The 22,640-nt window shown below is 51.7% G+C and overlaps 1 protein-coding gene across 5 annotated transcripts; it reads left to right on the plus strand.

The window, feature by feature from the left end:
* The first annotated feature begins 477 nt into the window (after positions 1-477).
* On the plus strand, positions 478-13,726 carry U2AF1 (U2 small nuclear RNA auxiliary factor 1). Of its 5 annotated transcripts, none has more exons than XM_060640548.3 (8): positions 478-920; positions 4,312-4,399; positions 8,131-8,218; positions 11,585-11,634; positions 11,720-11,818; positions 12,320-12,453; positions 12,543-12,635; positions 13,440-13,726. In XM_060640548.3, the coding sequence occupies exons 1-8, from the start codon at positions 877-879 to the stop codon at positions 13,585-13,587; spliced, it is 744 nt and encodes a 247-aa protein (XP_060496531.1). In that variant the 5' UTR covers positions 478-876; the 3' UTR covers positions 13,588-13,726. The 5 variants fall into 5 exon arrangements, with proteins under 5 accessions (XP_060496531.1, XP_060496533.1, XP_060496532.1 ...); XM_060640550.3 differs by lacking the exon at positions 8,131-8,218 and adding an exon at positions 7,251-7,317 and having other exon boundaries at positions 479-920; XM_060640549.3 differs by having other exon boundaries at positions 504-920; positions 8,152-8,218.
* Positions 13,727-22,640: the final 8,914 nt, after the last annotated feature.

Below are 22,640 nucleotides of genomic sequence, written 5' to 3' on the forward strand. Positions count from 1 at the left end.
AAAAAGACAAGGTGGAGAAAAGCGTGGATATGGAAGGAGGGACCACAAATATACATACGCATCTTCTTGTATTAGAAAAGAATGACCAAACAAAACTGGAAACGTCTGGCTCCGCGGGAGGGACCCAGCGTCCCTAGGTCTGAGGCCTGGCGCTCGGGGACAGTGAGGCTGGGCCCCCGTCCCCGCGTTGCCTGGTGCCGCATCCCTCCGCGGTCTCCAGGACTTCGGCGAGCTCTCGTCCCCCACCCCACCGCCCTCCCACGGGCGCCCGGTCCTCTGCGCACCCGCCCCGCTCTCCCCGGGCCAGGCCCCAGCGCGGCGCCCCTCCAGCTCCATCCCCGCCAGCGAGGGCGGGAGAGGAGGGGTCGTCACCGAGGGCAAAGTGCGGGCAGGGAGCGCGCCTACACTTCCCGGGCTCAGCGGAACCCGCCCACGCGGTCAGGCACGCCCCGGCCCCGGCCCCGCGGCCTTCTCTCCGGCCGCCGCCAGCGCGCTCGGCTTCCCGGGGCCGGGGGGCCGAGGGGCCGAGCGCGAGGAGAGCGAGGGGTAGGGGCGACGGGCCTCGGACGGGGAAGGGGGCGACAGCGAAGAGCGCGGGCTCCCCGGCAAAGGGGACGCGGGGCCCACCGCGCGAGGAGCGCGGGCACCATCAGGGGGCGCCGGCGGGCGGCGCGCGGGCTCCCGGGGCCGAGGGGGCGGTGCCTCCCTCGCGCCAAGCCCCGCCCACGCGCAGGGAACGGCTCGCCCGATTGGGCAGCGCCGCCACGCCGTAGGGGCGGGGCGAGCGTCGTCGCGTCCGGGTGACGTCTCCCGCGGGCGTCGGGCAGGGTCGGCGGCGTCGGCAGCAGTGGCGGCGGCGGCGGCGGCGGGTGGGAAATGGCGGAGTACTTGGCCTCCATCTTCGGCACCGAGAAAGACAAGTGAGTGAGAGGCGCCCGCCGGGGCTCCGGGCCGGGAAGGCCGGCGGGGCGCGCGCGGGCGCGGCGGCGGGGCGCAGGCGGCGGCTGGAGGCCCGGGCGGGCAGGCGGGGGGAGGGGCGCGGCGGCCCTTCCGGCCTCCGGAGCCGCGCGCCGCCGCCTCGTGGGCGCTGGGGCGGGCGATGGGCGCCCCGGCGGGCGGCGGGCTTCCGCTCGGGTGGCGCGGCCTCCCTCGCCTGGGGCTGCTGGGCGGCCCGCGGGCCGTCCCGTCTGTTGGCGACCCGGACCCCGCGCCCCCCGCCTCTTGGAGCCGTCTTGAGTTGTGCTGAAGTTGTCAACGTTTTAGCCTATTTCCTCTACTTCAGCCTTTAATGTGGTGTCGGGCAAGTAGCATAAAGCCCGCCCGTATTAAATCGTTAGATAACTTCGGGTCCCGAGTGTTGGGGTTGCACCCACTTAAAAAGCCTCTCGGCGTGTTTAAGCGACCGATCGGGCGGGTGGTGAGGACATTGGATTCGAAGAACTGTTACGACGAACTGGGTTATCATAAACGACAGCATAACCTGATTTTAACGTACTCGGAGATGTAATTCCAATATAAAAAACGTGGGGTCCCCCACCCCCCTTTTCACAGTTGCATGCCTTCCCTACCCAGTTGTTACGTTAAAAGCAAAAAAATTTAATTTTGATTTCGATTGCCCCCTTGGGACGTTTTCATTCCCAGTGCGTTGACTGAAGGTGAGAGTAAAGGGAAATGCCTTTCATGTAGGAGGATAATTCTTACTTTGAGAACCTAAAGATTGAGCTCTGGCTTAATCTACTTTTTGGATAAGTAGTTACCATGTTAGGATTCTTTTGGCCTGTACAGGCTTATGTTAGTATGCATTCTTAATGATAAATCCGAGTTTGGCATAGATAATGTTTTAATACCACTTTTTCAAACACTGTATTTATTTATTTTTTTTAAAGATTTTGTTTTTAAGTAATGTCTACACCCAACGTGGGGCTCAGACTCACAACCCCAAGATCCAGAGTCCAACGCTCCACTGACTCAGCCAGCCAGGCGCCCCTCAAACGCTGTTTAAATCGTTTCTGTTTTCCAGGATGAGGTCCATCTTGTAAAATGTGTTGTTTAGAAGAGGGGGTTATATTTTTTAATAGCAAAACTGTAAGACAATCATCAGTCATTGTCACTCCGGAAACATTTCTTTGAGTGTCAACCCTAAAATCTGTATCTGTCGACTTAAAGATGAATAAAATTTGGATCTTGTTGCCAAGGAACTTGAGGGGAAGGGGTTGCTTGTCATTCAAAGGGTAAAATTAACGTAAATGCTCTGAAATTTCTTAAGTGCTGTGGAAGAGGCAGGCTGCCCGAATGCTTTGGGCTCGCAGAGGAGGCACCTTGGGGAACTTTGCCTGTAAGCACGATCCCAAATGAATGGGCCAGCTTCGCTGGAAACAGCCTTCTCCGAGTGTAGGCCAGGAAAACGCATCGTTAGTTTCATTCTCAAGCTTAGAAATGTGGGCCATGACTTCTGTTCCATGAAGTTTTTATTCCTTATTCTTGTATAAAGCTGTATTGGGTGGGGTTTCCGTTGTACTCTACAAAACTTTTAGTTTAGAGGTTTATTCCAATAGGTTTTTATATTCCTGCTGTAAATAGCCACATTTCAGCCTTTGAGAGCTGCATCATAAAAGGTGTGCATGGCTTTAATTCAGCAAACTTGATTATTTGATCTAGGTTACTCATAGGCTCATTTCAGGCAGACTTGTGAGGTTTTAGTTTCCAGGAGACCATATCAACTCCTAAAAAATGAAGACGATGATTCCTGCTAACTTTTTTTTTTTCCTCAAGCTAGAAGTGAAATGTAGGTGTGTGCCAATTAAAAAACTTTAGCTAGTTGTACATTTGAAGTTTTGGACGTTTTCTAAATCCAAACAAAGGTTAGTCTTCTAATATCTTCTCTGTGATAGTAAATCAACTTTTTGTCTTCTGTCTTGTTATTTCAGTAGTTTAAGTAGATCACTGAAAGTTTATCACTAGGAAAGTTTTGACTGATCAGTACTAAACTCTAATTGAGTGGTATGAAACGAAAGCCATCTCTGAAGGTACAAGAACAAAGATTATTTTCGTTATATAGAAGAGTTGGGTATTGTTTGGGCAGGGTTTTACCCATTCTGAGGCATTCTTGAAACGAGCTCTTCATTTGGGTGACTTTCTGAAGATGGAAGTCATATATTCAAGTCAGATCATATAAAGTGAGGCCTGTAAGATAAATTTGCAAATATGTGTAGTGATCATTTTCCTCCCCCGATAAATTCAGACTTTACCATTTGTATTGCTACCTGAACTGCCAGTGGCCAATCTATCTTTGCGAACTATCAAATTTTGTTGAAGCCCTTTGATTCTAACTCTGGATTGGCTGTCTGAACTTGCTAAAAAAAACTGAATCTGCAGGGTAACCCTCCCACCTCTGCAGCTCTAAATCTGAATGGGGCCCATCAAGTAAGATTTCATACTTCATCACAAATCTAAGCCACCTGACATTGCTGTCACGGTGGCTGGATTGCTAGTTTGATTTGATCTGGATCAAACTGGATCATCCGACTATTTGAACAGTAGTTAAGGGAGGACTTTGCGATAGGGACAGAAGGTGGCCTTATGTGGGAACACACCGCTGAGTTCCCCAAGAGCTTATTTTCGGTGCATTGAAACCAGGAGACTGCCTTACTTCAGACCTGTGTTTGGAAATTTCGTGGTGGTCTGGTGTCGTGGACAGAAGAGCATGGTCTTTGTTTTCTGTTTTGCTTAGATAACGATTGTGCTTAAGGAGCGCTGTGTATGAAGCACGCACGCATGCACGGTATCTGACTCTTGGAACAATGCCAGCTTGGCATTTTCCTCCTTTTACAGGTGGCTCCTGGGACCAGGAGAGGTGGGGTAACTTGCCCAAGCCCAGGTAGCTAGTGGCAGAGTCAGATCTTAAGTCTCACTGTGCTGTATTGGTGTCCTCAGGAGAGAATTTCATCGCGGAACACTAAGAAACAGATATGTTTTAAGTTAAATTTAGTTTTAAACTAGATACTCCATTTAAGAAAAAACAGGAGAGCAGAGAACATAATGGGAAGTGGAGTGGATTTGGATGAGGGGGACCTGGGTGGAACTGAAGCCCTCTTCCTTGAAAGAGGGGCATGCTTGTCAGGCGGCAGGTTGAAGCTTAGTAGTCCTGAAGTACTACCAGGAAGGGGAGGTACCTGCTACCAAAGAAAACCACACGGCTGTGTTCTTGTGATGCGGAAGAAAAGTAGTTTGGTAGCGTATGTCGCGGTGTTGATGTAGTTCCATTTGTCTGATCTGCCCAGCAAAATAATCCGCTTTTGTTTTCCCTTACAGAGTCAACTGTTCATTTTATTTCAAAATTGGAGCATGTCGTCATGGAGACAGATGCTCTCGGTTGCACAATAAACCGACCTTTAGCCAGGTTTGTTTGTTTCTTCTTTCTTTTTTCCGTTTTCATGTAAATTATCAGAATTTTAATACTTTACAGAGGCAGTTAATAATCTCCGTGTATCACCTAGAGTTTTTTTTCTCCAGTAGTTTCATTCTCTGTGTTCATAACTGAGTGTGTTCTTTTGTTTCAATGAGAGTGAGGCAGGGGAACCACCCCCAGGGGGAGGTCTACGAGCACAGGTCCCTCCTCTTACCGTTAGAGAAGCTTTGTACAAAGAAGTGAGTGATGTTTGCTGCCTCACCCCCTCTCTGCCCCTCTAATAGACACGGGTCCAGAGGGGGCGGCCATGCCAGCTTGGAGTCAGCTTGTTTCCCGGCACCAGGAGATGCAAAGTGGGTTTTCTGCTCTTTGCTCCCTCCAGGCAGCGGAGATGGCCAGAGCCACCTACAGGATGCACTGGCACAGTTCTCAGCAGGCCCGTCTTGCCGCATATGCTCAGGGTTCTCCAGGAGTCCTGAGTGTGCCCCCTCTGTTAGACCCCTGGCCCCGGGGTTAGCCATGACATTGTGTCATAGACACATTAAAAATGAAACTTACGTTAGAAGATGGGTGTTTACCTTCAGCTATTTGTAGCCAGTCTGTTCGGTTAGTTAAGGGGCACCTGTTACCTTGGGCTTAGGTCCACCATGAGTTCAGATCAGTCAGAAATTATGATTTTTGGAGTTGTTTTGTTTTCACTGAGGAACAGGCAAGGGTTTGCACCCTACAAGTGATCACTGATGAATTAAAGGGAGAAAGCACCTGTCGTAGGAACAGAAAACTTCCACCGTGTTTATCTGAACATGTGGAATTTGAAAAACTGTAGTCTTTCCGGACCAAGGGCTTTTGAGGTCCTTCGAACTGACCACAAAGTCTGAGTAAGCATCCTCTAAGTATTTAGGAAAATCAGCCAATTGCTGTAAGAGTCGTTAGTATTTTCTAATTTAAGCCTGTAGAAAACCCCATAATTTAATGTGTTTTTAGAAGGGAGGTGATGGCTTCCTCTCACCCATTATTCCACTGATACAGCATGGTCAGTTTAACAAGAATCTGTCTTAATAACTTACAAACATGTCTCTTTTTCAAATTTCAGAATATTGGAGAACTTGCTTTAAATATTCTGTTTAGTGCAGTTTGGGGGGGGGGGGGTTGGTTGGTTTGTTTGGGTTTTTTTGTTTTGCTTTTTGACCAGCAGGCAGAAGTTTATTAGATCAGAAAAGAAGAATAGTAGGAAAACTGTCTTTACAGAGAAGGGGACACTCGAAAGTGAAGGCCCCCTACTGCATTTAGATGAACTAAATCTCCTCAACTAAGCCAGTGGTCATAGATTGGGCAATAACCAAACGTCTTAAGTGTCCGCTGAGTTTTTTTATTTTAGAGGGTTCCTTATAGATGTACCAAGTGTGGGGCTGAGAGACGTTACCCCGCTACAGAGTTTTCTCTAAGTTATCCAGGGACACTTGGCTCATTTTCTTTCTGAAGCATTGATGACCTCAGAATGTTAACATGAAGTGAATTTGAGCACCGTACGTCAGAAAGAGGCAACGATTCCATTAACATTCAGTGGGGTCGGTCGTGTGTATTAACTTGAGCATCTTGTTTCGATTTGCTTGGTTGGTCGGTCGGTCTTAGGTGATCCTGACCTCCCCTGATTTTAATGGAACTGCATTGCCCCCTTTGAGTTCTCTTTCACTAAACAGCCACTGCCAGCCAGATGACCTGAGTGAGACCAAAAATGAATTTCTTGTTGAGTATTTGGGCTCAGTATAGCTTTCTGTCAGAGTTGGAAACTGAGTCGGGACAGCTTTGGGAACTATCCAAGGCCAAGACCTGCTGGCTTGGGGAAGATACCAGGCCCTGAGAGGAGGGTCTGCGTGTGTTCGTATGTGTGGTCTGGCTATCGGATGTTTCTCCCATATGGGTTCCCCCCAGCAGGCCCTTTGGAAGCACCCACACAGCTGCTTCCTTTCGGTGTAGCTAGACATGAACTGGCGGGTTTGTAAAACCACTCACAAAACTGCTTTGGACCTATGTTGTTTTGAGACTGAACATTTAGTTTTCTAAATCCTGCAATGTATTGGTTCAGCTTGTAAAGCTCAGTGTGGGTTTCTTTTTAAGCTTCTTGCAGTGATGTGGACGTTAAGATTCATGTAATATATTAGCCTACTAACTTAAACATGGTTTGTTTTTTCAGACAACTTGATTTTAAGAAGAACGGTACAATGTAAGGTTTCAAGTCTGCCTGATCCAGTTTAAAGCACAAGGGCTAAAAGGATTTTTTTCCCTTAAAGGAAGGATCGGAAAAGAACAAACGTTTAAGCTATTGTATTATGTAAACAGAGGTCCCACCGAGCAAACCTAAACGTGTGCTAGGTGACCGTGACAGTCAGGAAACCCCTGTGGTGCGCCTGTTTCCCGGGAGACCAGACAGCTTGATGGACTGCATACAGTTGACTTACGCGTTTGGTTTAAAAACGATAATAACTTTGTGTGGGGAATGTGATCCTGTGAATTTTTCCACACCTCGGTGTCTGCCAGCTTAAAGTATGAGAAGATGTTCACGTTCTGTTACGTGTTTTGCATCCCAGCACTTTAATAACGTGGGGCTACTGAAAATAACCAGTATCGTTCCTTGTTGGTCGCTGGCTGACGTGACCCACGTCACCGCTCAAACTCTGTTTCCATAATATGATGGTTTGGGTGTGCTCTTCCGAGGACAGGCGTCTGGCTTGTGGGAAGCAAACAAGGTTGAGCCATTTGCAAACAGGTTGTCTCTTTGCAATTGTCTGATACATGCACAGCAGCCAGTAGAATTCCCCTTTTTATTTTTTTTTCCCCGCAGACCATCTTGATTCAAAACATCTATCGTAATCCCCAAAACAGTGCACAGACGGCTGACGGCTCACACTGTAAGTCCCACAGTTGGAGAAATTTTTTTAAAACAATGGTGTTAAAGAGCCCACTCTTAATTGAGACAAATAATGTTGGCTTCTGAGCTGCTGACATAGGGCTGTTGCAAACAGGACAAGGTGATGGAGGTCCTTGGCGCCCACGGCAAGAACCTGGTACTTAGCCACGTTCAGGAGGCTGGCCTAGGCGAGGCCGCTGGGGAGGCCTCCTCCCTCGGTTGACGTTTGTTAACGAGAGGGAGGGGGTCTGCCCATGTGACGTTTGCAAGTTAACCAGCCAATCACTGGTCTTTACAGTGACTGAACCCCCGGCATTTATTAAGTTCTTTCTGTAAAATTAAAAGGCTTAGGCGTATTTAGGAATCAATAAGGTAAGTTGCCCAATAAGTGTGGGTTTTATTTCACCATGACGATTTTTCCTCTAGGAAGTGGAGATCTCATGATATGTAATTATTGTATTTCTCTACCGCTGTGGCTTTTGTCGTCGGCTCATGCACGCGCTTCCTCAGTTCGTTACGTTCTTCTGGAACGTCTGAGCCCCCTTTGGCAGAAACCTGCCAGGTTGCCTGCACTCTTGGCTGGAACTTTGGGACGGAGAATCTTCGCGTTCCGCGAGCAGAAATACAATATCAGCATATCACGGGATCTCTGTCACGTCGCAGTGTTAGGGTGCTCCGAGACAGCCACCAGCTAAGAACGCGTCTCTGCTTCGAAAGGAAATAACTTGCTCTTTTTGCAGCACTGAGTCTTGACCGAAGCGATCGCCACAGGAAACCGGTGAAGTGTTTAAATTTAATTTTCCATAATATAAAGTTGTTGCGTTTTGTATTTCAGACCATTGCCCTCTTGAACATTTACCGTAACCCTCAAAACTCTTCCCAGTCTGCTGACGGTTTGCGCTGTAAGTTCATACAAGTTCCTTCCCTGGTTCCCTGGGCTTGCGTGTCAGAGCTCAGTGTCCACTCCACCTGGTCTGCCGCTGTAGGGTCAAGGACGGCCTTTCGCTAGACGTGTCGAGAGCTTTTGTCCCCCCACCCCCCCGGCCCCACGGATACCTCTGAGACGTGAACTCCTGCCCGCTGCCTCGCAAGAGAAGCAGTGACCGGAAAGGACGCCCTCCCGGCACCATAGCTGGGGGCTGCTGCTCTCCCTTTACCTAGACCGTCGTCCTCGGGGGGACACACTCGCAGTTAAGCGTGCAGTTATGTCCTTCCCCTCTCGAGAGCAGCAGCATCAGAGTTTCTCTCGCCTAAAAGAACCCAGATTGTTTGGAAATTACTTTTCAGGTTTCATTTCTTACTAGACTTCTTAAACTCTCATTCGGGAGATCATGCTTTAGTGGAGAGCATGGTTCGGAGAGTATTTCCCGAGTGGGGTCCCTCCGAGTCGCACGGACTCCGGAGTCCGCCCCAGCCCCAGCCCCAGCCCCAGCCCCATGCCAACTCAGTCGTTAATCAGATACTTTACGTAGCTGTCTCCAACCTCAGGAGTTAGTGTACCACATTTGGAAGATGAAAGGTGTGCTTGGTGGGGAAATAGGTCTGAACGGGGCATTTTGTAGACATTACGATTTCTTCCTGTACTGGGAAACATTAAAGTTAACTTCACGAACGTTGTATTTACTGAGGGGTAGTCTTTCAAGAACACGATACATAGCAGTACCCCTGGGAATTTCAGAAAGCTAAAGCGTATATTTTCTGGCCATTGGGCTGTGGAATCAATTCAGTCATCCGTAGATAAATTGAAACATATCCTAGACTCCTGTTAAAATCAAGGGGTCCGACCCCGACGCCTTGCCATTCATTCACCAGGTGGTTTTAGAGCTACAGGTCAGTAGGGGGCGCTGTGTACATGTAACCCCTGCATAGCCACAGGCCTCAGGCAAATCCCCCTCTGGCCCGGGGCCCCTCAGTGTGCAGGGCGGTCCACAGAGCGGAGCGGGCCCCGCAGCACCCCCTCCCCCTCGGGCCGGCCCCAGATGGGGAGGCCTCGCCTCTGCGCGCCTGTGGGTGCACAGTGCACGCGCCCGGGGAGGGGGCTCGTGAGGCTCTCCTGCCCACACGCTGTGCTTCCCGGTGCCATGCTGACCCGGTAGCAGATCGTGTGTTTCCCTGAATCTGCCGGTGGCGGGATTTGCTTGGTAGCCCTTGTTTCAAAATACTTGGTTTTGCTTTGTTTTTTAAAGAACTCAGATGAGCAGGCGGAGGGAAATGCTTATATACGGACTTACTAGTTTTTGTAAGAACCCTGCCCTGGGGTAAAAGGGATGGGAAGCTGACGGTTGAGTAACAGCAGTTAATCACTCTTTGCCCTGACTCCGTACTTGGGCACTGCGGGTGGGGGAGAGGGGGGCGGGGGGCTTCGCTGACAAAACAGTGTCATAGTATTCTTCGTGTCTTTATCTGCGATCCACAGTACTCTTGTTTTGCGTATGCTACCCAAGGTTTAGCTGCACCAGATATTCCCGTCATGGGGCCCACATTCTACAAATGAAGTGAAATTCTGATTCTTCGATTTAGGAAGAAAATCAGTTTAAGCTGATGAACCTGCCGCAGAGCCTCCGAGTAAATTTCATCCAGCCAGGTTCATCCGGGTCCTAGATTCACAACCCTTGTTAGCATACCCTTCCATCTGTAGAAGTACAGATCCCAGTTTAGGAGTGCTTCCGTAAGAAAACTGGTATTTGGGGGACACATTAGTTAAAATATATTGAGTCGTGGGGATGACTCTTCAGGTGACCAATTTCTTAATTGGTCATCTCTGTTCTTCTAGTCATTTGGTTGACTGAAAAATTTGAAGCCGAGTATAGAAGATAAAGTATGCCCATTATCAAGCATTGTCCAGTCGGACTTCCCAGGAGTTATTAAAATAAATGCTGTTCTATAGTAAGAGACTAACAGTAATTTAACCAGCACTGAGTCTCAACACTGTTGGCACTTAACAGCGTGCAAATACCTTTTCTCATTTTTTTCCAACGTGGAGAGGGGAATGTAAACATTAAAATCTGCCCTTTGGAATGGCCTTCTCTTCTCCTGACTAGTTGTTCTGTTGTTTACAACCTGATTTCAACTCAGGGAAGGACGTTAAGTTCACGATAGCCACCTAGAGGAGTAGTTGTCGCCCGGTGCATTTGCTCACTTTGGGCTTCTAAAGCAAGCTGGGTTCCTGAAATTCAAAAATAACTAAAAGGCAGGAATTCGCCCCTCCCCCGTGAATGAGAAAAATTGAAGCCATTCTCAGAATCAAAAGACTCAAGTGCTTGTCCTTACAGATCAGGTTTTCCTGGGCCCTAGGAGACTGCTCCAAGGCGTAGCCTGGGCCCCCTGGCCTTCAGTGGGTGTGGCAGGTGAGGCCGCCAGTCCAAGGAGTGTGGCCTTGGAAGGTGACGACCGAAGGTTAAACTGGCCCAGCTTTGAAGCCACTCGCCTCTGTAGGCTGCCCCCATCTAGCTGTGTGCAACATTGGTTTAACTGACATGCCCGCTTTGTGATTTCTCAGATTTAGGGCAAGAGAATTCTAGAATCTGAACGGTAAAATTTTGTAGAGAGAATGATTTGGGGGATAGAATGTAAATTCGAAAAATCTACCCACACAATGGACATGATTTCGCTTAGTGCATGTGAATTATGAAGAATAAACTTGAAAATAGTCCTGGAATATAAAACAAGAATGCTTTCTTCAACAAAGCATTGTAACCATCCCTCTATCCAGAGGCATTCGAGGTACTGTGATTGAACTTGGTAATTATCCTACTGAGTATTTATGGTCATTTGGGTTTTAATCGCATCAGAAAGAATTCGGTAATAGTGTGTGGCTGATACTCTGTAGAAGAAATTAGTCAGGAACATTAGCCCTTAATCACTTAATCCTGATTTCTACTGTTACTTTAACGTAACGAAGAGGAAGAACATACCAGTGTGATTCCTTGGCCGCTATTTTAAACCGTAAAAGGAAGAAGACTTTCATTTAGAAGTATGTTGAGAGTAAACGATTTCCTTACATTTTCTGAAAGTGTGGCCCTTTGATGCTGATTAAAACTTGTCATTTTCATAGCCAGAATGGAGATGGTCATAAGGGGGCACTTAAAGACCTCAGCACACTTTAAAATTGTAACCACTGGCTGTCACGCCGCACCTCCGTGCTCCGGGAGAGTGCAGCTGTCGCGGCTCCTCTAGATAACTAACGTGTCACGGTGGCAGTTGGGGTGAACGCAGAGCCCTGCGGGCGGGGGCCCCGCTCTAACCAGCAAGGTGTCTGTCGTCCGCAGGCGCGGTGAGTGACGTGGAGATGCAGGAGCACTACGATGAGTTTTTTGAGGTGAGCGACTGGCACTTGGGGGGGGGGGGGGGGGGCGTCTCCCGTGGGTCGGGACCCTCAAGCCGCCGTCCTCCTCTCCCCGCAGGAGGTTTTTACAGAAATGGAGGAGAAGTACGGCGAGGTGGAGGAGATGAACGTCTGTGACAACCTGGGAGACCACCTCGTCGGGAACGTGTACGTCAAGGTAGGAAGGGCGTGCCCCGTGGGCGTGCTCCCTCCCGACTGGCAGGAGGAGGAGGCTGGGGCCTTGGGATCTTAGCGGGAACTGGAACTGGAGTGCGCCGGGCGCGGCAGCCGCCCACCCTTCAGGGTTGGGATCTTCAGAGGCTGCTGCTGACGGGCTGTCTAGACGCGGGAGAAGTCAGTCGATTTATACCTGTGGTTCTCTCCACCCCCCGCCCTTTTTTTTTTTTTTTTTTAACTTCCCGGTCTAAACAAATCCTTGCGAATCCTTGCGTTTGCTCTTGTTAACCGACTGGGTTTGAAAACCAAGGCAGCGTTGGTACGATCTCGGATCATCGCGAAATTAAGTGATCCAGTTGCAAGTAAAGGACGATCTGTGTTTGACGTGATCTAAAACGTCCTTCCCCCTCATTTGAGCCACGTGAACGCGCATCCGTGGCTCGGTAGCCGGAGACCTTCCCGTCGGGTGGGGGCGGCAAGCCCTTTCGATCTGTCTTTCCAGTTCCGCCGCGAAGAAGACGCGGAGAAGGCCGTGATCGACTTGAACAACCGTTGGTTTAACGGGCAGCCGATCCACGCCGAGCTGTCCCCGGTGACCGACTTCAGAGAGGCGTGCTGCCGCCAGTACGAGATGGGGTAGGTGACGGGGGGCCCGCGGGGGCCGGGACGGCGGGGGCGTGGGGTGGGGGGCGGCCCGCGGCATGGCGGCCTCGTCTACCCCGCAGGGAGTGCACGCGGGGCGGCTTCTGCAACTTCATGCACCTGAAGCCCATCTCCAGAGAGCTGCGGCGGGAGCTGTACGGGCGCCGGCGCAAGAAGTGAGTACTGCGGCGGGCTGGCTGCCGCTGGCGGCGCCGTCCGTTCTCGCGAAGCGTTTCCCGAGGAGAGCTCGGCCCGGGTGTGAAGGTCACCGTTGAGGACGTAGTGTGTGTCTTAAGGTCTGAGGACGTGCCCTTAAAAGGATGTCCCGCCCGCACAGTCCCGAAGTGAGGGAACGGGTGAGTGGGGAACCCTCGAAATTGGGTTCGTGTGCGCAGCGTCTTTTGCCCGCAGGTGGAGTGACTTCCTTTACGTACTGCGGCTGTCCGTGGGTTTGGGCAGGTTTCTTTGGTTTGCTTGCGGCCACGGGCAGAAGGGGGAGCACGGTCCTGCCCGCTCCCGGTGTTTTGAGTGCAGACCGTGCTGTCCCAGCACAGAGAGAAACCCAAGGCGTCGGGAGACCGTCCCTTTCCCTGCTCGGATGGAGTTCTGACCCGGGGGGTTCTCACCCGTCCCCTGGTAAACACGTGCCCGGAGGTGCAGACGTTAGTGATTCCGTCTCATTGTCGACAAGAAGCATCGGGCACAGGAGGAGGGCGGTGCGTGTCCGGGCCGCCGCGGCAGGAGACCGTCCCCAAGCCCCTGAGCCGGCGCTCTGGAAGCACGGGACACGGAGGACGTTGTGCCCGTTTCCCTGACATGGGGCGTGTCTACACGGGGCGTGCGGTGTGGCGGGCGCGACGGTCCTCCTTGATTGTGCCGTCCGTTCCGCGGGGTCCGCCCAGAAGCGTCCGCCCGCGTGGGGGCTTTGTTGTCTGCTTTGCTTTGGATGCCACAGCTTTGTTTCTTTTCCTTGGTTGCAGGCATAGATCGAGGTCCCGGTCTCGGGAGCGTCGCTCTCGGTCTAGAGACCGCGGTCGCGGCGGCGGTGGTGGCGGCGGCGGCGGCGGTGGGGGACGGGAGCGTGACAGGAGGCGGTCGAGAGACCGTGAAAGATCGGGGCGATTCTGAGCCACGCCGTTTTTACCGTATGTCTGCTAGGCAGTGTTGTAGTTGATTGACCAAACCAGTTCATAACGGGAATTTTTTTTAAAAAACAACAAAAAAACACAAAGATGGGTTTCTGAATAAAATTTGTAGTGATACAGTACTCGGTGTAGTCATTTCTCGCGGGCCGCCTCGGTCTCCTCCTTTGCAGCACTCGCCGTCCGTCCTGGGGGGGGGAGGGTCTTGGGTAATAGAACCACAGTGTTAAACTCATAGGGTGTGAGATGAAGCGCCCCGTCCGTTAAAGGAAAGAAAATTCACGCGAGCAACGGTCGTGCCCGTTCCCAGTGCCCGGCGTGCAAGCGAGTAACGTGGCGTTTCTCCCCCGAGGCTGCCGGAGACCCTGCTGCGGGGAACCCGGGGTCTGCGCCCTGGACTTCCCGCAGGGTCAGTGAGTGACACTTGGACGGGACGGTGGCCGCTCCGGCGTCCGTAGGAGAGAGGGCTTTCGATCCGGTGCCGCCAGTGGCCCCGTCCGTGTCCCGTTTCTCTCACCCAGGAATCTTCTAGTCTCGTTCAAAGAGCCTCCGTGCTGTCCTGAAGCACAGGGCCTGTCCTGAAATGGGGCCTACACGTGGATGTGCCCAGAGCTGCACGTGAGCCGCCGGCCCCGTTCCCGTGTTCCACCCCAGCCACCTGCTCGTCACCAGCCTGCCAGAGTGGCTTGGGCACGGCCGCCCTCTGGTGCAGGGCTGCGCCCATGTCGCTGTCCCTGAACTGTAGTCACGATGCCAGCCGGCCGCCCGCATGCCGCATTTGACGTTGAGCGCCATCCGCTTGGTCTGGGTCCACCCACGCTGTGTCCTCCGAGGAGGTCGCCTCTCTGGCGCACCGCAGCTTGCTTCTCAGTGACTGTCGCCACCCCTGGGCGCCCGCGCACTGGGCTGGGAACCCGGCAGGGAGTGCGGGATGGGCGGCGTGCACGTGTCCACCTGCTCGGTCCGCGTGCCGGTCCGTCCGCCTGCTTGGTCTCCAGTTGCTGGGAGTGGCAGTTCGGGGAGCGAGGGACCGTCTCAGCCCTGCCCTTGGCCTAGGAGGAGACATCTTGCCACCGTGACGGCGCACGAGTATCGGAAGGAAGTAGTTGACCAGCGTGGGCTTTTTTGTTTTGTTTCCCTTTTTCACGAAAGCCACTTTTTTTGTGGTCAAATTTTTAATAGTGATTTTAATGATTAAACCCTAGTCTTGTTTAGGTTTGGTGTGAGTTTTCCTATTTTTTGCGTGGTAGTGAGCAGATGATTTGGGACGAATTCATGGCGGTTTTGAGTCGGCAATCCGGGAAGTTTTGTGTAAGTTCTCTCATTCTCCATCCTTCCAGGCATCGGTACCAGCACTATAGTTTTTCTGTCCAAATTGGGTCAATTTGTGAAGATTGTGGAATAATTTCCACTGTATCTGAAGGTGAAAATTTTTTACTTTGTATTTCTTAAATGTCAGAGAGACACCACATGAGTGGGGAGGGACAGAGAGAGGGAGAGAGAAAATCCCAAGCAGGCTCCTGGCTGTCAGCACGGAGCCTGACGCGGGGCTTGGTCTCATGACGTGTGATTTCGTGACCTGAGCCGAAATCAAGAGTCTGATGGTTAACCGAGCCACCAAGGTGCCCCTACTTTATAGTTCTTAACTGAGATTAGAATTCTCTTTTCCTGTGAAAGTGTCTATTAAAAACATACAGGAAAATCCCACCAAAGGAGCCTTTCAGTGTTGCCACTGACGTGAGAAAGATGAACTGACGGTGACCGGGAAGCCTGTACCTGTCCTTCCTCCGTGCCTGAGACTGGTCTGCAGTGGAGGGACATGGGGGGGCTTCTGGTCCCGAACCCGCCGGTTCGGGTGTGCTGGGGCCGCGGTGGGCCGGGGGCAGCCCGGCACAGAGGCCTGAGCAGTCTCCCCGTGGCAGACCGCAGGTCCGTGGAGGTTTACGTGGGAAGAGTCATTGAATCCCTTGTGATTTGTGATGAGCCCGGGCCCAGCACAGCATCACCGAGATGTTTCTTGTCCTCAACGGTCGATGCCGGATCTTCAGGCTGAAGCCAGACGGGAAGCAAGAATGTAGGTGAGATAAGGTCTCACGAAAGGTGTCCACACCCCTAAGTCAGCAGCTGATGGTCCTGGGGTCTGCTTGCTGTTTTGACACAGTGAGCCTAACAGACGAGGTGACTGTGTAGATAAAAATCACTGTAAACATTTCTGACATTGGCGGCTGGGGGCAGCCGTGCCTGGTTAACTGGTGATGGTTCACTTTTCGTTTTCACACGATTCTCTGTTTCTTGTTTTGTTTTAAGTTTATTTGAAAGAGAGAGAGAGAGTAGGGGAGGGGCAGAGAATCTCAAGCAGGCCTGGCACAGCAGAGCCCGACGCGGGTCTCGAACTCACCAACTGTGAGACCGTGACCTGAGCCAAAGTCGGACGCTTGATCGACTGAGCCCCCCCGGGCACCCCGAGAGTTCACTTCTTTTGAACGAGCTCTTATTGGAGAAATGATGGGTAACGTGGTAATTGAGGCAGCATCCAAACTGAGTGATTAATTGTCCCTTTCTCACCTTCAGTTTGGGATTCCTTACAAAAAGGGGCTAAAACTCCCGAGTGAGTTCTAAAAATTGGAAAAAGTCTCGATTTACAGCACACAACAATGGTATTCAAGTTGGTTTCTAGAGCCTTTGCAGCAGACAGCCTCTTGCCTGGGTGGTGCCAGGCTGTCGCTTGGTGCGCGGCTGACCCTGGTGAGGCTTCCTCGGGTCCGGGGCCCCCCGCACGTGTGGCTCCCCCCACAAGAAACAAACCCGATCTGCGGTCTCCACTGCTGATCTGCCAGGCGGGACTTGGACCGTCATTTCACAAGAGAGCATTTTCATTTTTTATTATGGAAAATTTTATTTTTTTTTTTCAATGTTTTTTTTTTTTTTTTTTTTTTTTTTTTATTTATTTTTGGGACAGAGAGAGACAGAGCATGAACGGGGGAGGGGCAGAGAGAGAGGGAGACACAGAATCGGAAACAGGCTCCAGGCTCCGAGCCATCAGCCCAGAGCCTGACGCGGGGCTCGAACTCACGGACCGCGAGATCGTGACCTGGCTGAAGTCGGACGCTTAACCGACTGCGCCACCCAGGCGCCCCATGGAAAATTTTAAACACGCAGAGAAGCCGAGACTGTCGTGAGGCCCCAGGTACTTTAACCGCATATGCCTTAAAGTCTGCGTCCCTGACGTGTGGACTTGGCCACACTCCAGTTTCCGGAAAGGACGGCCCTTGGATAAGCTCACCTCTGGACAAGTCCCCCGGGGCCTTGTTTCTCGTGTTTGCTCGGGCCTGGGGTTTGGCAGCCACGGGCTTGGCCAGCACCATCTGGGTGTGTGGGCCAACGTGAGCAAACCGGGATGGGTGCCTGGCACTGGGGAGACCGCTCTGGGCGGGAGGTAAATGGGCCAGGCTGGCCCGGTGGGAGCGGTGGGTGCTGTTCACAACTGGGAACGACGGATGGGCTGTGGAGTCAGGTGTGACCAGGCTCCTCCGGCCTCCGCCCCGCGTGGGTTCGCATCGGGCAGAGAGCGAGGCGGCAGCCTTGAGTTGGCCGTGAAGGACACCGCTCCCCCCAGAACACCCAAGTGTCTGATGCCCCGGTGACCGGATCTGGTGCGACTTCTTTTCCTTTTTTTTTCTTGTCACGTTTCTTGGGGATGGGCCGCAGGATGCGTACGGCAAAGCGCCAAAAACAAGGAGCACGTGCCAGCCAAGTGAGCTCCCCGCCAGCTCCCTGTCCCCCATGGGCCCTCACGCACAAAGCTCTTCTCTTCCTAGAGGAAACCGCTCTCGGTTTTGTCGTTAACGATCTCCGTAAGCTTCCTCAAACATTGCTGTTTTGCCAGTTTTAAAATTTTTCGTAAATGGAATCTTTATTATTTTTTTTTTTTAATGTTTATTTTTGAGAGAGAGACAGAGACAGAGCATGAGCAGGGGAGGGGCAGAGAGAGGGGGGGACCCAGAATCCGAAGCAGGCTCCAGGCTCCCAGCTGTCCGCGCAGAGCCCGACGCGGGGCCCGAACTCACGGACCGCGAGATCATGACCTGAGCCCAAGTCGGACTCTTAGCTGACTGAGCCCCCAGGTGCCCCATGGACGGAATCTTTCTGTGTAACTTGTCCTGCCCCTGCTCGGCTCGTGTGCAGCGTTCCGTGTGTTTGGGACACAGCCGACTTGCAATTTGCAGCTTCAGGTGTCACCACGGCGAGAAAGGAATAAAGTGGGGGTACCTCCGCCCACTTTACTGGCTGGGAGAGCAGGAGGAGGAAGGAGGGCGGTGGGAACAGCACCTCCGCGCAGAGGGAACGGTGGGGGCGGGTGCCCCCGAGGATGCTCCAGGGTCCCGTAGGCTGTAGGCTGTGCTGCTGAAACACGACCCCGACCTCTCGACTCACCCTCCGCTCACCGTCAAGTCTATCTGATAAAGCTGCCTGGAGGACACAGGTTTGGGTTTTCAAGCCCAGAGAACCTGTAACACCACCTCCCGCCATGGTGTGACCTCGGCACGGTCCCAGGACACCCAGTCTCCAGGATGGCCGCCTTCTGCCAGGCTGGCGAGGAGGGAAAAGAGGTCCCCAAGTTTGCACCTTTGAGACGGATCCATGTTGTGTGCGGGGCAAGTACCATCAGGTCAGGGTCAGCCCGTCACCCACCGATCAGACACCGCCACGCTTCTCCCAGCAGAGGGAGGGCACAGTGAGCACAGGGGCAGGTGCGGCGGCATCCCCGGGGTGGGTGTTACTTCCCCGGGGAAACGAGATACTGAATTTTAAGGAATGTCACTCCTCCTCCCGGGATTCCTCTGTGTTCCCTCTCAGCCCACTGAGTAGGAGCCATCGGTGGCCCAATGTGGTCTGGGGAGGGACCAGCCCTCATCCGGGCTGCCCTCGTCTCATCCACTGCTCCCGGGGCTCCTCTTGGTTCCACAGACAGGTGGCTTCTGCCCCAAGAGGGTTTTGAACAGGCGAGCCCCAGGGCCCGGTGGCCTCCAGGGCCACCCTGCAGGCAAGGCCGAGGCCACACACACACACACACACACACCCAGTGTCACATGACACCCAGACCCCTGTCCAGGGGTCTTCTCTTCCCGGAGGAAGTGCCGGAGACCAAGTGAGAACAAAGCCAGGATCCAAAACTGCTGGAACCAGGAAAAGACAACTCTCCTCCCACGTCAGATCCCTCAGAGAGGAATCATCCGGAGCCCAATCACCTTCCCCCTCAAAGTTCAGACGCTGGAGCTCAAAGTCTCTTCCTCCACTACGTCTTACGCATTGGAAGCTTCTCAGCCAAAGAGCCCCCGGGCCCACCGGGGGGCTGCCTTCCCGTGCAGCCTAGGAGCAGCAGGCTGGGCCCGAAAATAGAGCCGCTGTGAATCCACGTGGCCCGGGATCCGGCAGCCCAGTCGCCCGTCCCTCGTGGTGGGTTCCGACAGGCTGGATGCCTCCTGGGCAGTGCAGGGTGGCTCTCGGGGAGGGGACCCACCGTTCGTCCCCTTGGGAGTTAACGTTAGAGCACATAGAGCTCTCATCCCCAGAACCGGGCCCCGTCCCAGGACAGACTGCATTCTTTTGCTCAGAAGATTCCAGGTACGTCCAGGTATACTTGGCTCCCTCGCAGCTGGACCTTCCTTGGGGAGCACATGAGGCTCGGAACCGTCCCACCCACACCTGGGGGACAAATATTCAGGCACCTGTTTCAAATCCCACGTCTTTTTTTTTTTTTTCAAATCACATGAAATTGCCATTGTTTGTAGGTCAAATAAGATCAAACATCAGCAATTTCACGTGGTCCAGCCTGACACATCCCAAGGTCAGGTTGATTGCCGTCACATGGTGGGGGGGGTGGGGGCGGGCAACAAGTTCATTGGGGAAAAGCAGCAGAGATGCAAGTCCAAATCCTGGCTCTGCTCGCCACTAGAGGTAGATGTTGGGTAGGTCACTCGGCCTCTCTGTGCCTCACTTTTCTCCTCTGTGAGGTGATGATTAAATTGTGAGGATTCCATTTGTTGATTCAGGCAAAGTTCTCAAACAGTGCCCGGCACGTGCTCTGTAGGTGCTCGGTAACAATTAGTCGTCGTTGGTCGCAATGCTGCCAGTAACCGAAGGTGGAACGCGGTGAGTGGAGAGAAAGACAAGTACGTGGGCCACTAGGAACCCAACCGGGTCTGCGTTACAAAGTGAAGAGCTGACAGGTGGTGTGAAAAACAGCGAGTGTAAAACTGAGACGCTGAACGTGACAGAACCTTGTGGCAAGAAGTAAGGTAGACCTAAATAGGCATCCCATGTTCATGGACCAGAAGACTTACTCCCCACATCAGAAGGAACGAAAGGATAAATTTAATCAAGGGACTACAAGACCCGTGTACCGAAAATGACAAAACTTTGCCGAAAGGAACTAAACAAGACCCAAACGGTCTCATCCTGTGTTCACAGATTGGAATATTTAACATTGTTAAGATGGCAATACGCCCCCATGGCAGCTGCAGATCCCCCGTAATCCCTATCACAGTCCCAACAGCCTTTTTGCAGAAATAGAAAAGCTGAGCCCAAAACTCAGGGAATTTTAACGGCCTCTAAGTATCAGCCAAGAAAATCTCAAAGAACGAAGTTGGAAGACTTGTACTTCTTGATTTCAAAACTTAGTTACAGCAGTAAAAATGGTGTGGTGCTGGCACAAGGGGAGACATTGAAGATCGATGGAACAGAATTGAGGGCCCAGAAGGAAACCCTTACTTCTCTGGTCAGTTGATTTCGATAAGGGCACCAAGACTAGTCAACGGGAAAAGAACAGTCTTTTCAACAAGTGGTGTTGGGACCACTGGTTATCTACATGCAAAAGGAAAAAGAAGTTGGATTCTTAGCCCACGCCGTCTACAAAATATTAACTCAAAATGGATCAGAAACCTACATATAAGAATTAAAATCATGGGGGCCCCCGGGTGGCTCAGTCGGTTGAGTGTCCAACTCTTGGTTTCAGCTCAGGTCATGATCTCACGGTTGGTGAGTTCAAGCCCCACGTCGGGCAGCGTGGAGGCCTGCTTGGGATCTCTTTCTCCGTCTCTCACTGCCCCTCCCCTTCTCTCTCTCAAAATAAATAAACTTTAAAAAAAAATGGCTGATTTCTGGAGTGCCTGGGTGGCTCATCAGTTGGAACGTCTGACTTTGGCTCAGGTCATGATTTCACGGTTCATGAATTCGAGCCCCACATCAGGCTCTGTGCTGTCAGCACATATTTTCTCTCTTCCTTCTTGCTCTGCCCCTACCCCGCTTGGGCACGCACGCACTCTCTCTCTAAATAAATAAATAAACTTTAGTATAAGTAAATAAACGAATAAATGGCTGATTTGTAAAAAAAAAAAAAAAAAAAAAAAAAATCATGAAACTCCAAAGACAACTTAGGGAAGATCTTAATGACTTGAATCTGACCATGGTGTCTCACATATGACACCAAAAGCACGAGCAACAAAAGAAAAAACACGTGTGTATAAATTGCAGTTTATCAAAACAGATGAATCGATGCACTTTTGTGCATCAAAACACACTATCAAGAAAGTGAAAAGACACCCCACTTAATGGGAGGAAATATTTGCAAACCCCGACAAGGGCCCCGGAATATGTAAAGAACTCTTAACAACAAAAGACAACCCAATTTAAAAGGGGGCAAAGGATGGGGCGCTGGGTGGCTCAGTCGGTTAAGTGTCCGACTTCAGCTCAGGTTGGGATCTCATGGTTCATAAGTTCGAGCCCCGCGTCGGGCTCTGTGCTGGCAGCTCAGAGCCTGGAGCCTGCTTCGGATTCTGTGTCTCCCCTCTCTCTGTCCCTCCTCTACTCATGCTCTAATAATAAATAAACGTTTAAAAAAATTTTTTAATTAAAAAAAAAGGGCAAAGGATGCCAATAGACATTTCTCCAAGGAAGATGCACAAGTGGCCAATAAGGGCTTCTGCCTGTGGTGATATGAATGATCTAGGATTGACCGGTGACAGCAGCTCTGTGAATGTACCAAAAGTCACCAAACCGTACGTTTTCAATGGGTGATGACACAGTATTTGAATTGTATCAATAAAACTTACAAATAAAAAGTTACTGGAACAATACATAGCATTTATTTTAATCGTTTAGATACCGTACCCTAACCTCACGCGGCTATGGCGGAGGCGGACTGCCCAAGACATGTGAAACTGGCCAAGTTTATTTTTTTTAATTTTTTAAAATATTTTTACTTATTTTTGAGACAGAGCATGAGCAGGGGAGAGGCAGAGAAAGAGAGGGAGACACAGAATCTGAAGCCAGCTCCAAGCTCCAAGCTGTCAGCACAGAGCCTGACGTGGGGCTCGAACTCACGGAGTGTGAGATCATGACCTGAGCCGAAGTCGGACGCTCAACCGACTGAGCCACCCAGGCGCCCCTGGCCAAGTTTGTTGAAAAAGCAGCTGCTTCTGTGTGAGCTCTTCCAAAATCCATGTCAGCCCCGGTGCACATGTTAGCGCACGCGTGTCGAAGGCAGTTCACATGACCAAATCGAGCTGTAAATTTAAGCCTTTTGGACCGTCTTGTACAATCAGCGCTGAATTACAAAATGATTACAAAATTTGAAAAAAGAAAGTACTGTCAAAAATGAAATAAAACGGGTATCATCTGAAGTTCATGACTCAAGGCAAAGAAGTGCAGGGTATTATCCACATTGTGGAGATGCACACCATAAACAAACTCAAATTTGGCTCTGAGACCTGGAACCGGGGGTGGGGAGAGGGAGACGCCGCTTCTGCCGCTGCCCTTTGCTTTGTCATCCTGGCGGGACGTTTTCTCCCCGCCGCCCGGCAGGTGCCTGGAAGTCCCCGCCCCTTCTGTCCTGAACTCCCGGAAGTGCTCACACCTTCCCTGGCGGGCCGTCACCTGCCTCTTCCTGAGCTGCGAACCCTTCTGATGTCTTGTGGCCCTGCGGGACCCGGGAGCTTCCGCGGCAAACTCCCCCTCCGTGGACACCTATTCTCTCCCATT

The sequence above is a fragment of the Panthera onca genome, chromosome C2 (genome assembly GCF_046562875.1).
Source record: "Panthera onca isolate mPanOnc1 chromosome C2, mPanOnc1 haplotype 2, whole genome shotgun sequence".
In the NCBI taxonomy this organism is placed as follows: domain Eukaryota; kingdom Metazoa; phylum Chordata; class Mammalia; order Carnivora; family Felidae; genus Panthera; species Panthera onca.